Source organism: Terrapene carolina, unplaced genomic scaffold (assembly GCF_002925995.2).
Source record: "Terrapene carolina triunguis isolate 2854851 unplaced genomic scaffold, T_m_triunguis-2.0 Scaffold192, whole genome shotgun sequence".
NCBI lineage: Eukaryota > Metazoa > Chordata > Testudines > Emydidae > Terrapene > Terrapene triunguis.
Window position 1 is genome coordinate 6,397,898 of NW_020664543.1, and position 14,615 is coordinate 6,412,512.

The 14,615-nt window shown below is 46.2% G+C and overlaps 1 protein-coding gene across 1 annotated transcript in view; it reads left to right on the top strand.

Moving 5' to 3' along the window:
* The window catches only part of RGS9 (regulator of G protein signaling 9), a 70,931-nt gene that overhangs the window by 25,586 nt on the left and 30,730 nt on the right, over positions 1-14,615 (top strand). Inside the window, exons 5-9 of the mRNA XM_024198328.2 lie at positions 672-723; positions 1,847-1,905; positions 3,150-3,226; positions 5,407-5,488; positions 6,724-6,786. Of these exons, the coding sequence (XP_024054096.1) occupies positions 672-723; positions 1,847-1,905; positions 3,150-3,226; positions 5,407-5,488; positions 6,724-6,786 (333 nt within the window). The remainder of the gene's footprint in view (positions 1-671; positions 724-1,846; positions 1,906-3,149; positions 3,227-5,406; positions 5,489-6,723; positions 6,787-14,615) is intronic.

Sequence of the window (14,615 nt, forward strand, 5' to 3'; positions counted from 1 at the left end):
TACACTAGCAAATGAAATCACTGGAACAATTTCAGGAGACAGTATGATGAGCAACTAGAATACACTGTAGAAACAGGATGTGATAAGCAATTAGGTTCATGGTTGGACTTGCCTCCACATACAATGAGAGATTAGGGCACTATCATATAGTTTTCAAATGAGGTTATTAATACCAGTTGTCTGGTTCCCTTCATGTTCCCCAATCCAAGCTCCAACATCTTGACAATATCAAGGAGAACATTGCAAAGTAAGACATAAGCATGCACTTTGATGTTCTGAAAGCTTGCATGGTTTTGAAAGTCTCACCTTGTTAACCATAACTGATTGTCAAAGCAGAGGAAGTGGATATGTAATTGACACTCCATTAAACCTGATTTAATAACAACAACAAAAATAGCCTTGTTTTATCCTCCTAACTGCTTATGCTGAGCGAAGAAGATGGATATTTTGTGTGTGTGTTGATTCAGCCCCTTAAATGGTAGAAGTATGGGGAATGATCAGCTTCTTTTTGTAGCATATTTGCAAAGCAGGTGACTCCCTCCTCCTTCTGTTTACACAAAAAAACAACGTCGCCAATATGATACCAACCAATGTAATGATTTTAAAGAGCCAGATGCAGCTGATGGTGGCTACATGAAAACTGAGGTTTTGTTTTTGGCTTCTTTCTGCAGACACCATATTTCTGGCCCACCCAGCAGTGGGCAGCAGATGATACCGACTATGGTAAGTGTTAACGTTATAGCTATTCTGTGAAAGCTGAATGGAGCGTGAGGATGTACAGCACACTCCCATATAGTCAGGTGGATGCCGATGATACTCTTAAGTGTTTTCTCTAGGTCCTGCTGTTCTGGCTATGCAGACTGGGTTGATCATCTTGGTTTATTATTATAGGGCTGCTCATGGGCTTTAGGGTACACACTGACATAGGCGCTGACTCCGGGGGTGCTCCGGGGCTGGAGCTCTGCACCCACCGGCAGCTCCCTGCCGCACCCCCCGCCCCAGCTCACCGCCTCCACCTCCTCTCCTGAGCGTGCCGCCGAGTCCTGCTTCTCCCCCCTCCCTCCCAGTGCTTGCACCCGAAACAGCTGTTTCGTGCAGCAAGCGCTGGGAGGGAGGGGGAAGGAGGAGGAATGCGGTGTGCTCAGGGAAGAGGTGGGACCGGGGATTTGGGGAGGGGTCCAATAGGGGCAGGGAGGGGGCGGAGTTGGGGCAGGGGGGCACGAGCACCCACCGGCGCCAAGGAAAGTTGGTGCCTGTGCACACTGATTTGTTCATTGCGGGGTTGCTCCCAACGCCTAGGTCACCAGCTTTTATTTACCTGATACTTTTGTACCTTATATATTTGTCCTAGAACCTGAAGGCCTCGCCTTCTGAAAATAACCCAGTTTGGTTTTAAACATTAAAAGAAAATATTTTAAAAGCTTTAGAAGAACAACAAAATTGCTCCCAAATTGGAAAAAAAAAAATTCCTAACCTTTTAAGGGTTTGATCCAGTGCCCATTGAAGCCAAATTGAAACCCTTCCATTGACTCCAATGTACTTTGGCCCAGGCCTTAAGGAAGGCACAATTTGTTGGCATATAACTGCATAATCAACCACATCAAGCTCGAGAGTAAGGCAGGATAGCCATTCTTGCACTTCTGTATCGACAAGTGGAGCATCCTTGACAGACTGTAGCCCCTAAGGACATCTTTCTTGAGTGGGCTTCTGTGAGATTGGAGCTTGTGTCTGGGAAAGATGTCACGATGGACAATGGTCCACTCTTTGTCATAGGGTCAGCTTGCCAATTCCAGGGACTAGCTTTATTGATCTGCCTCGTAACTGAACCTTTTTGCTTTTCTCCCAGCAATCTACCTAGCCAAGAAAAATATTAAGAGGAAAGGGATTTTGGAAGAGTATGAAAAGGTAGGAAGACGTTCTATTGTTTGTGCCTTTGCCAGCTCCGAGCCAGCTGCTCTTGAGATTGGAGGGTGGAAAGTGACCAAGAGCTGCCAGTGCACTTCCCAGTGGCACCTCTGTTTTGTGAAATAGCTGCGGATGTACAAAAGTGTTCAAAGTAAATGATCATTTTAGTGGGGCAGTTACCCTCTCCAAAATGTTGGAATGAAGTATTCAGAGTGAATGTAGTTCATAGTAATTCATTTCAGAACCACCCAGTTTTTCTAGCTCAAATTGCCAGCCTATCCCTTGTTTAGTTCAGAGAGGAGGGCGTGTTTTTATCATGTTCTGCATGTTGAGAACCAAAAGCTCTGAACTGAATGGTGTTGTCACAGTTTCAGAGCCATTGCACCTGTATTCACCCTCTTTGGTCCACCACTTTAGGCTTCCGGCTCCCAGCTGTCTCCTCTCTTGGGCAGAGACCCACATCTCCCTCCCTCTTGACTGGGAATTTTAAGGCTGCATAGGTCCCTGCCTACACTGTGATATCCCCAGCAAGCCAGACTGCCTAAAAGGCCAGTGCCTGCATTTTGCTTCCTGTCCGAGGGGGATGACCCGTGTATTTCCCTCAGCTATACGTCACCACCCATTGCCTTCTAAGCAAGCACATTTAAGCATTACAGAGCAAACATACTAAAATAATTAAAAAAAAAAAACCCTAGACGCATGCTTGAAAGCTTACCAGAGATCACCCCCTGATTCCAGTCTTTGACTCTGGTAGGTTTTAGTCCTTTGAAACATAAAGCTGTTTTCCCTGTGGTTACAAATTCATCCATCTATCACCCAAAACGAGACCCCAAGTCTGCGCAGTACAGCCATTTTTTTTATACAACTCGGACCTTTGATCTTGGCCATCTGTAACAGGTAATCAGCAGACAATGGCCCTCTCTTCAGGGCACAGCTTCAGAAGGCTGGTTTTTGCATAACCAGAGCTGGGGAATTCACATTAACTTCTCCCTTGGGATTCCCCAAGAAATACACTTCATTCTAATTGTCCCAGAAGTCCATACTTGTCTGCTACATTTTCAGTGTAGTCTTTTGAACTCCAAGGTCTCACATCTGTCACATCTCTCCTCTAGAGAAGTTACATCCAATCCTGGCCTGCAATAATACATAAACTTAGTCTTCCAAGCATATTGCAGGAAATTGCCAGGTCTGTCACAATTGTTCATAATTTTGTACTAACTGGGTTTTTTATTTTTTAATTTCAGGAACATTACAACTTGCTAAATAAAAAAATAAACTACAAATGGGATTTTGTTATTATGCAGGCCAAAGAGCAGTATAGGTGAGCTCTCTCAAATTCTGTTACTTGCTTCTTTATTTGGGGGCATGAGGGACTATGGGGTGTTGACTTGATGTGCAATCAAATAATAGAGTTCAATTAAAAATATTAAATTACAATTTTACAGCAGCTTATTAACATTCCCTTGGGAACGTGAAGGTGAAAACTGTTTCCATATGAACTGTATTCCTCCACACATGACCTGCTATTCGTTTGACACTTAACTTGGGCTAAAAATTCTCAATTTTCAAGGGAGTGGGCAGTGGCCTACACAAATTCACACTCTCCCATTGCACCTGCATTTGCTCTTGCACACAAGCATAACTAAATTCGCTTACACACAATGTGGAGTTGCAGTGTGGTTTACATATGCAAAGGAGCACATGTGTGGGTGTGCATATACCCTTCTTGCATGTGCCAATAGCTCTTTGCAAATGCTTCATTGCACATGCAAAAGTAGGTTTTTGCCCTTACTTCTGTTACAACTTCTGTTGAAAATGAGGGGCCCGATCCTGCCGCGCAAAAGACCTTACTCAGGCAAAGCTTCCAGCAACTTCAATACCAGTTTTGCTGGAGTAGGGATTTCCGAATCAGGCCCTTGACCCTTTGGAGTTGTAAAAGGTTCTCTTTGAATCACCATCTGAGTGGCCTGGCCGACAGCCAGCATGAGGTCTGTGGTGCCGTCTTCTCTGCTGTATGTGCTCAGCACCTTTGAACTTTGAATCAGGCCACTTTTATTTAGGGGCTTAACCCTGGATTCCTGTCTCAACCTTTAGGCATCTAGGCCCTTGCATATAAGATGTTGCCTGGTACCCCAGCACCTTGCATTTCCGCATTACAATTGCATCAGGCAAGTCAGAACAGAATCTATGAGATTGCCTCTTGGAAACATGCCGTCAATTCCTGTTTGTTGCTGCAAATTAACACTGTTTGGTACAGATCTGGCTCAGGCTAAGGGGATGTCGACACTGCAGTCCAGGCGTGTGATTGCAGCTCATGGAGACATACCCGAGCTTGCTTTAATGTTGCTAGTTAGGGTGCTGGAGCAGTGGAGCTCTGGGGCAGTGTTGGCTTCAGTGCGGTCTAGTCACCCTGGTAATTACCCAGGTTCCGGGCAGGCTTGTAGAGCCCAGGCTGAAACCCATGCTACCATGGCATCACTGCTCCGGGACCCGAGCTAGCTAGATTGAAGCTAGCTCGGGCAGTCACACTCCATGACTGCAGTGTGAACATAGCCTAAGAGACGCACAGTGCGTTTTTTAAAGCCAACACTGATCCTCTCAACATCTCTGTGAAATTTCACCCGGGGCAACTGAAACAGTGACAGGGGAAGTGACGTGTTCATCGCTATGCAGTGAATGCATTGGGAACTAGCACCCCAAGTCAGAGGTCAGAGGTTTAGACCTAGGACTACCTAGCTTCCAGGCCTGTATGGTGTCTGCTATGTTCTTCTGTGGACAGTAGTTCCCATCAAAACCACCCGTTCCCCAAACAAATGGGTGTCAGAGACATCACGGTTATCTCCCGCATGGTAAACAGCAGACACTGTAGGCACCTGAAATGTTACAGGGAACAGACTAGGGTGACCAGATAGCAAGTGTAAAAAATCGGGACGGGGGTGGGGGGTAATAGGTGCCTATATAAGAAAAAGCCCCCAAAATCGGGACTGTCCCTATAAAATCAGGACATCTGGTCACCCTAGAACAGACATACATGAGGGGGCAGAATTGAGTGCAGGTAAAAGGGAGGAATTCTAACAAATTGTTGTCAGGCCAAACAGAAGAGAATACACCTAATCCCAGCTGAGCTCAGGAAGAGGTTGTTTACTCAAAAACTAGCACCCTGCATTGATATCAGTGGGGTTCAACCAATCGTCAGTTGTAAGTTAGGACAGCACGACGTGCAGTCAAGAAATAGCAGAGTTTAGTTGTGGCCTGAAGAAGCAGCACACACTCAAACCTTCTGAATGTAGCCTTGTGAGCCTGTAGGTCAGGAGGCTGAGGAAAGGTCAGAACAGCATCATGTTCTCGCTCTTGCTGGTTTTAAAGGAAAACAGTGCAAATTCCTTCGGTGCTGTCCCCGTCAGTGAGAACTGTGGCTAACATGCAAGAAAATGTCATCAAAAGGGAAAAATAACCCACACGTTCCTCTGATGGGATTAAAACCTACTCTTTGCTTTGCAGGACAGGAAAGGAACGGAAAAAGGCAGACAGGTATGCGCTGGATTGTCAGGAGAAAGCCTATTGGCTAGTGCATCGAACACCTGTAAGTAGAATGCTGTCCTCCATAGCTGTAAAGTCTATATTGGAGGTATAGGGTCCAGAGAGCTCAGCCAGGAGCAATTTACTGCATGTTTAAGAAGGCAGCTTTGGGGGCACTGCCTCCAAGGTTGTGCTTGGCCAGCTGCCAGGGATGCAGAGGTGCACTTAGACGCAAAAAAGAGACTTTAATCCACTCTGCCGACTCACTTCCCGAACCCCTGAGACTTGCTCTTAAAGGGGAAGTAAGGAACAACTCACCACATCATCCATGCTGCGAACAGAGAATCCTAACTGCCTTTGCCCCCGGGGGGCTGTTATTTTGGAGGCACATGTCACCAGGGTGTTTCCTGAGTGAAGCCAGGCTGGTCCCAGCGTGCTGTCAGACTCTGACATGTAGCCAGGAGCTTGACTCCCTCATCCCAGTCATAATCAAAGAGCCAGTTTAATGGTGTATACTGAGTAAGTGGCCAGTGGAGAACCCAGCTGTTAACATACAGGGATGCGTCAAGCCTGAGGCAAATGTCAGCCAGTAATTAGACCTTTGCTTGCAGATAAAGCAGTTGGTGGGAGACTCTTTGCACCACTCAAATACTTTGGCCCCAGTTCATCCCCGATGCAACCCCTTTGGCTCTACCAGGGCTGAATTTGGTTCTTTTGGTTCTAATTTAGACTTAGACTAAGTACTTTTTTTCCTGGTCTGTTTCTCCATTTTCCCCAGAAGAGCTCACTACTGAGATCTAATTATTGACAATTATCTAACTATGATGGAGCTCAGGTAACTACTCAAAAATCACTTGTGCCCAAGGCAGACATAACAGTAGTACCATCCTGTCCCTTCTCATTGCCTATATCAAGGTGTGTCTCCTCTATATAGATTATTACTGAATTGAGCATGGTTTTCCCTATATACGTGCCCCTTGTATCACCCTTGATCTCCAATGGCTGAATGTCTCTGGATCTCTCCTGTTAAATCTCTCCTGGATTGTCTCCTGGTGTCACCTCTGCTTGGATGCTTCTTGGTTATCCCTTCTATAGATGTCTCTTGCTCTGTTGGCTGTCCCATATATATTCCCATGCACTTCCAGCCAACCCTGCGGCCATCTCAGGAAAGATCAATCAGTGTTTTACCTTTTTCCACCAATTGGAGGAATTATTCATTAGCAGCAGATTTCTGCACGTGACTTAAGATGGTTTTGAAAAAGCAGACACCAATGTATTGTTGTTTCTTATTTGTAACAGCCAGGCATGCAAGACATCCTCGACTACGGACTAGACCGAGTAACCGATCCCAATGAAAATAAGGTAAACTAGGTAAGGCTACTTGCTTTCAAACTTACTGATCGTACGAGGACACAGCAGGTAGATCTACATGACACTTAGAGGCTATATCTATGTGCTGCAATCTGAGGTGTGGACTGCACCTCTGCAGTAGGTGTAGACACACTTGAACTAGCTTTGATTGAGGTTGCTCAAATTACAATGGCAGCACGGGCTAGTTGCCCGAGTACATACGCGGCTTGTCCAGTCCATGTTGCTGCAGCTTCATTGCTATTAATACTCAAGTTAGCTGTATCAAAGGTACCTTGGGCATACGTTCGCTGACTGCAGTCACACCTCCGATTGCAGTGCAGACCTACTCATTGTGTGTGAATGGCGCTCCATGGATCTCCAGCGTTGCATGGCAACAGTCTGAACGAGCCATATCAAGCCAAATAACAACTGATAGGCATGTAGAACTATGCCAGAACCAGAACTGTGAAGTCAAACCCATTTGATTTTCACTTCTGCTGAGTGCAGTGGAGTTACTCTGGATTTGTGCTGGTACGGTGTGAGAGAGAGCAGAATTTGGTCCTAGGAATAGAATCTGGCAGCTTCACTTTGCTTATCAGTTTTTCAGTGGTTTCTTGCCACATTAGTTAAATCAAACAGAGTAGTGCTATTGATCTGAGAATGTAAATGAATGTAAATGATGTAGCCCTGGTGTAGACTTGTCTATAGCACTGGTTCTCAAGCAGGGCTATGCGTACCCCTGGGGGGTACATCAACTCATCTACATATTTGCCTACTTTTACAACAGACAACATATAAAGCTCTAGTGAAGTCAGTACAAACTAAAAATTCATACAATGACTTGTTTATACAGCTCTATATACTAGACACTGAAACATAACTACAATATTTATATTCCAGTTGATTTATTTTATAACGATATGGTAAAAATGAGAAAGTCAGCAATTTTTCAGTAACAGTGTGCTGTGTCACTTTTGTATTTTTATGTCTGATTTTGTAAGCAAGTAGTTTTTAAGTGAGGTGAAAGTTGGGGTATGCAAGACAAATCGGACTCTGGAAAGGGGGACAGTAGTCTGGAAAGGTTGAGAGCCACTGGTCTATAGGACTAAGTGTATGCTGTGGTAGCTAGAACCGTCCTTATCTTTCACCCATGGCTCTGCTGAAGGTGAACAGTGGAGACTGTGAGCCAGTTACTGTATATACTCGTTCATAAGCCGAATATTTTTGGTAAAAAAGTGACGCATCAAAGAGCCGGGGTTGGCTTATAAACAGGTCTACACCAAAATTTAATGATTTTAAACTCTATGGAATCATTGAATTGAATATCTAATACATTGTCGTTTTGTTTACCTGGAGTGTCTGTAGGCACGGAGCCCCTCAGCTCCCTGTGGCCACGGTTCGCTGTTCCCAGCCAATGGGCGTGCCACTTCCCACAGCTCCCATTGGCTGGGAACGGCGAACTGCGGCCACAGGGAGCCAAGGGGCTCCATGCCTGCAGACGCTCCAAGTAAACAAAATGTCCCAACCCGCCAGCGGCTTACTCTGACGGGAGCCAAAGTTTTCCAACCCCTGAAATATAGGGTCAGCTTATGAAAGGGTCATACAGTTTTTGCTATTTTTACCTATCCATTTTGGGGGTGTCGGCTTATAAATGAACAGGCTAATGAAGGAGTATATACGTATTTCAAGTGGTCCCATATTTACATGCCTAGGGTCTCAGGTGACAGCATATGTTTGGCCTGTGCTTGGTGAGCGAAGGCAGAGCATTTCTCATTGAATCAAAGGTGATGGTTGCTTTGATGAAGCTCACCCTATCTCCAGTAAACTTTTCATTTTCATAACGGCCCTTAAACAGCTCCACTGTCAGAGGCAGATAATTGCTTTGGGCAAGTGGGTTCTGTTGCCATGGCGACTGAAAAGCAGAGGAAAATGCCAGGGTTTAGTATTTTCTCTTTTTGCTCTAAGTGGGAGCTACTGAACTGTCCTTTAAAAGGAAATAAAAACATGAGTGGCTGTTGGGCTGGAGGATCCAAGCAGAGACTGAAAAGAGTAATAAGATAGACTGTCCCCCACAATATTATAGCTGGCATCATGGAAAGAGGTCTTTAGGTTTGCAAATGTTTTTAACCCTCTGATGGCTATTCAGTGGCTTATGTGAAACGAGTTAATGGTTCTCAGTTCAGTTCCTACTGGACGAAAGCCCCCACAACAAAAGAAACAATTCACTAGCACAGCTGACTCCCTTGTTAGCATCTCAGCAGAGAGCCCAAGCAGTGAAGGCCTGATGCAAAGCCCACTGAAGTCAATGCGAGAGTTTCCATTGATTTCAATGGGCTTTGATCGGGCCCTGAATGGGCCACGTGAACTTTAACACCCTCTCAGCTTTCTGGGCTCAAAGCTGGAGTATATTGGCAGGGTGATGGGAAGAGTATACTCCTATTGCCCCTGCTGTGCCTACTCCGTAGCTAAAGGAGGACTGCAGGCTTCTGAATTGTCAGGGGCCCCTTTCCACCAACACACACGCACACAATAAGACTATGATTGAAACCCCAACCCAGTGTTCCCACGGTCCGTACTGCAATATCTGCACATTATCAGGAAAGATTTTACTCTTTAATTTAGGGACAGAAAATAAGCCCCAGGGGCAGTAATAACAGGCAACTGCAAAGAAATCCAAAATTCACTCTTGGCATACTGCAGGTCTAGAGAATGTCATGGACACCAGCGACAAATCATGAACACTAGCACAAGAGGCAAGGGAGCTGTGCCTCTCACTGTTCACATTATGAGCTGGATGCTCCACTCTTTTCCTTCATGCCAGTGTAACACCATTGTGTTTCGTGGAGTTACTCCTGGTTAACACCAGTGGGAGATCAGAATCAGACCCTTTGTGTTCCCTCTCTCCCTGGGATATACTGCTGCGGTTCAAGTTAGTGGAAGCACTGCTGTTAGATTCCCCTGGATATAATAGCGAGGGAGTGGCTGGCAGGGCATTCTCTGTAAAGGCCTCCCACATCCAGTCCCGATTTGCTGGCTTTCAGAGCACCCTACAGTGCTTGTTTATTTCCCCTGGCCTTTGGAGAGAGGCAGGTGGATTGCAGTACAGACCAATGTCTGGGGGCAATATATTGTTTGCGTTCGTAGATGGGTTGAACTCATTGTGTTGCTTTTCAATTTTTGTCATTTTTATATAATTAACAGGAGGCTCAGAGCCTGTCTGTGGGCACTTTTTATTTATTCTAAATCTAAAGGAGGTAAATACAGAAATAAATGAAAATGAGTACGATTTGGTAGGTTGCTGTAAGTAACTGAGAGCAGCACAAAGAAGGAGAGGGCGAAAAGAGAAGAGGAGTGGAACAAGAAAAAGGGGCAGAAGGAGAGAGGGAATAGGAAAGAGAAAAGTGGATAAGCAGAGCAGTGGGTGTCTGGGGGAGGGATATCTTTGCAATTTTGTGGGTTTTTGCTAAAAAGCAAACGTTTTCAATTTTTCACATCCTCAGCTTTTCGACAAAGACCCAAACATTTTAGATGCAAATGGAAGTTTTTGAGCGAAGATTTCCATTTCGTGAAAAATCCACTTTCCATCGATCCAACGTGGATGAAACTCTTTTGAGAAGCTCTAGCAGTTTGGGGCTCTAAGCTGCGCCTCCGGGTGGTTGTCTCTGGAAGTTAATCTTCTCCATGCAAAGTGGATAGGACGCTTCCTGTTTCTATTTTCCATTTCAAAGTTTGATTGGAACTAATGCACCAGAATAATCGGCTGAAACACAAGACTTTTCCAGCATCTGACTAGCAGCTTTTCTTGCATTTCTTGAAAAATGCCAGGCTTTCTGGCCCCTCTAGACTGGCAGCTTTCCCAAACTCCTGAGGCTCAATCTGCAAGGAGCTGAGCAGAACGATGATACTTTTAGTCTTCTCACCAAGCACTCAGCTCTTTGCGGGATCTTGCCCTGATGGCCAAATCCTGCTCCTACTGAAGCCAATGACAGTTTTACTAATGTTTTCGATAGGACCTGGATCTAGCTATAATACATGTGGAACAATGAGGACAGGAGAAACATGTGCACTAATCCAACTGCAGTTTGCTTTATTCATGACTCTGCTTGGGCCCAGGCTATTGCATCTTAGGGTATGTCTACACTACCCGCCGGATCGGCAGGCAGCGATCGATCCAGCGGGGATCCATTTATTGCGTCTAGTCTAGATGCGATAAATGGACCCCCAAGCGCTCTCCCGTCGACTCCTGTACTCCAGCGCCGCGAGAGGCGCAGGCAGAGTTGACGGGGGAGCGGCAGCAGTCGACTCACCGTGGTGAAGACACCATGGTAAGTCGATCTAAGTACATTATTCACGTAGCTGAAGTTGCGTAATTTAGATCGATTCCCCCTCTTCCCCCACAGGGCTTAGTCTGCTAATTAGTTTTCCTTTAGCTGAAGAGAAAATATTCCCATTGATAGTTCATTTCAGACATCAAAATTACTTCTTTGAAGCTGATTTTGGAATGAGCACTATCAAAGTGCTTGCTTCTTGCCTGGGATAGTTCGTTATACAAGCTGCTCACTGTCTAGATGTTTTTTAGGTCTTTTGGGGAATAAATAGCAGCTGAGTCATGGCACTTCTGAGGTGGCTTTTAGTGCTGCCCAGTAGGTTGTGGTTGGATGAAGTCCAATGAGATGCAGATTTTCAGCAATAAGGCAAAGTCTTCCACTGGAACCACTTACCAAGGCTTGTGATAGATTCTCCATCACTTTAATTCTTTTAAAATAAGAATGGATGTCTCTCTAAAAGAGGGGCTGTATTTCAATCACAAGTTACTGGGTTTGATGCAGGGATTAGAGGGTAAAATTCTCAGACCTGTGTTATGCAGCATGTCAGACTAGATGGTCATAATAGTCCCTTCTGGTCTTAAAATCTATGAATAGCAGTAGAGTTTTACTGATAAATATGTCCATGTTAGTCACAGTTGCTAATTGAAATGATAGCGTTTGTTACTACAATTAATATAACTACTTCTGTGGTTTCTGTTGCACCTTTCATGAGTGTCATGGAGATGGGACAATAAAGCAAATAAGCAAGATACAGAAACTGGAAAATCCAGCAAATTAAGGGTAAAAATAATTGGAGAAAACCTAAACTGAAAAATATTACCTAAGCTAGCCAAGGAAGTCAGCTATAAAGTTATGGGAGGGAGTTTCATCAAGCAGGGACAACATGAGCAATTACTTCATATTTAGAAGCAGTGAATGGCAACACTGTAATACAAAGGCCAGTATTAAGGAGTGGAGAGGAGCATACCGTAGGCACTAACTAACATACAGAACCATGAAAGAAGCGGGTGGTAGGAAGGATTCAAAACCTGATTTGTAGTATGGAGTGACCAATGCATTTTAAAGAGATGCATCTTCAAAAGGGCCTTATCTGAGACTTCAAATTTTCCCTTATGGTTTGGGCTTGCCAAAGCCACAGGATGGTCGCAAAGCCCACAGGATCCAGACTGTGCAATGCACCTTTTTCAGTGCATGGAAGAGCTGCTCCACCCCAGTTGGTTCTTGCTGAGATCCAACTCTGCCAGACAGTGAATGGTTCTGGTTGAGAAGGGAAGCGAGATCTGGGCAGCAGCGGGCAGTGTGGCCACAGCGATGCAAGTCCGGGGTGTGCAGCTGGAATCTGGCATTTTTCATGCCCAGATCCCCCAGATCCCGTCTCTCGCTCAGCTCCAGTCTCACAACCCTCTGCGCAGCTCCCAGCAGAGAGGAGAGCTGCTGGCAGTGCTCGGCAATGAGGCTGCAGGTCCAGAGATGGAGCTCCGTGCACTGGCGCAGGATGGGCACTTAATTTCATGGGCTGGTTCTTAATTTCAAACGCCGTCCTGGAGTCCATGAAGAAGTAGGTGTAATTTGCCTGTTTCCAGACCCTGTAAACCCCAGGACATAAGAACGGTCATACTGGGTCAGACCAAAGGTCCATCTAGCACAGTATCCTGTCTTCCGACAATGGCCAATGCCAGGTGCCCCAGAGGGAATGAACAGAACAGGTGATCATCTAGTGATCCAGCCCCTGTCGCTCATTCCCAGCTTCTAGCTAGTGCTATCACAAGTAGAAGCATCGTTACAGTAATTCCACAGCCTTGGAAATAATCACCTGTCATTTCTCTCCGAGCTTCTCCTTTGCTCTTGCCAGTGGGGCTTTGTACATCAAAGGCACTTCAGTGCACTACATAGGAACAGCATTTTCTTCGCTCTGAGACTCCTTCTGCTCCTCTTCCTCCCATGGCAGTGTTCCCTTGTACTTTGGTCAGCCCAGGAGATCTGGGAAAGGCAAGAGCTAGTGAAACATTCTGCTCTGTGATTGGCCACCTCATGGTGAGGGACACATCTCTTAGCCACTCCAGAATGAGCCGGCAGGGCTTAGTTGTTGATTGACATATTTAGGTCGGCACTAGAGCTGCAGAAAACGTTTGCAGGGAAATCAGGACATGCTCGCTACCCCCCTGGTTTCAGGGTGTGTTGCAGACTTGAAACTCTGGACCATTGTCACTGAAAGGATCTGAGCATGCCTAGGCCATGCCTAAGCGTGCTTGGGATAATTTGTGGGTTGACATCAAAATCATGCTCAATGCACAGCTCCGTATGGTTTTGATATGAAACCTGGAGGTTTTGGTTTTGCACCACATGAACTTGAAATTCAGAGTGAAACCCAGGCGGCAGTGGCCAGGCAGGAATGCGCCTGAGGTTGGAAACAGGGAACTGGGTTTGTCTGAGCCTCTACTTATCCTCAGAAAGGGACTCAACAGTTAAATGAATGGAAAACATTTTCTGCTCTTCCTACTCTGAGGAGCAGGGCCGGCTCCAGGCATCAGCTTGCCAAGCAGGTGCTTGGGGCGGCCACTCCGGAGAGGGGCGGCATGTCCAGCTATTCGGCTGCAATTTGGCGGAAGGTCCCTCACTCCCACTCGGAGCGAAGGACCTCCCGCCGAATTGCCGCCGCAGATTGCCATCGCGATCGCGGCTTTTTTTATTTATTTATTTTTTTTTGCGCCGCTTGGGGCGGCAAAAACCCTGGAGCCGGCCCTGCTGAGGAGATACTGTTGGCTGCAAAGAATCATAGAATATCGGGTTTGGAAGGGACCTCAGGAGGTCATCTAATCCAACCCCCTGCTTAAAGCAGGACCAATCCCCAGACAGATTTTTGCCCCAAATCTCTAAATGGCCCCCTCAAGGATTGCACTCACAACCCTGGCTTTAGCAGGCCAATGCTCAAACCACTGAGCTATCCCTCCTGAGGAGGGCACTGCCTGGGTGTGGGCTATGACCCTGCATGAAGTAAGTTTTGTGGCGGTCCAGACGGACATCAGTAACCCACAAGGTGCATTTCAGGGAGAGGAGGAGGCGCTTTGCGTTTCTATGAGGTCATTTGTCTTTGTGGAGACGTTGGGGCTTGGGTCCCTCATGTTCTTTTTCAAGGTGATGGCGACAGAGCAAAGCAGAAAGGGGCAGGCTGTGCTGGGAAGAAGGCTTGGTCGAGCGAGGCCCCAACAAGGGGCCATCTTGCTGCCTCTTGACTTATGTCTAAATCCTAGGGTACACCTCCCACACCTCCCTATGGCAGGCCAGTCTGCAGGTTGGGCAAGCAGGCTCCAGAAATTGGCTGCACCTACGGGAGCTGCAGGTGAAGATTAACCCCCCCATTGCTTTTCTGCAGGGAGTTGAATGACCAATGGCCGCCCCTGTGTAGCAGCTCCTTAGGGGGTGGTTGTGAGAAGCATGTTTGGTGGAAAGTCTGAAGGGATCACTAGTGCTGTAGTAACAAGTGACACACAAACGCCGTGAGACTTTATAATC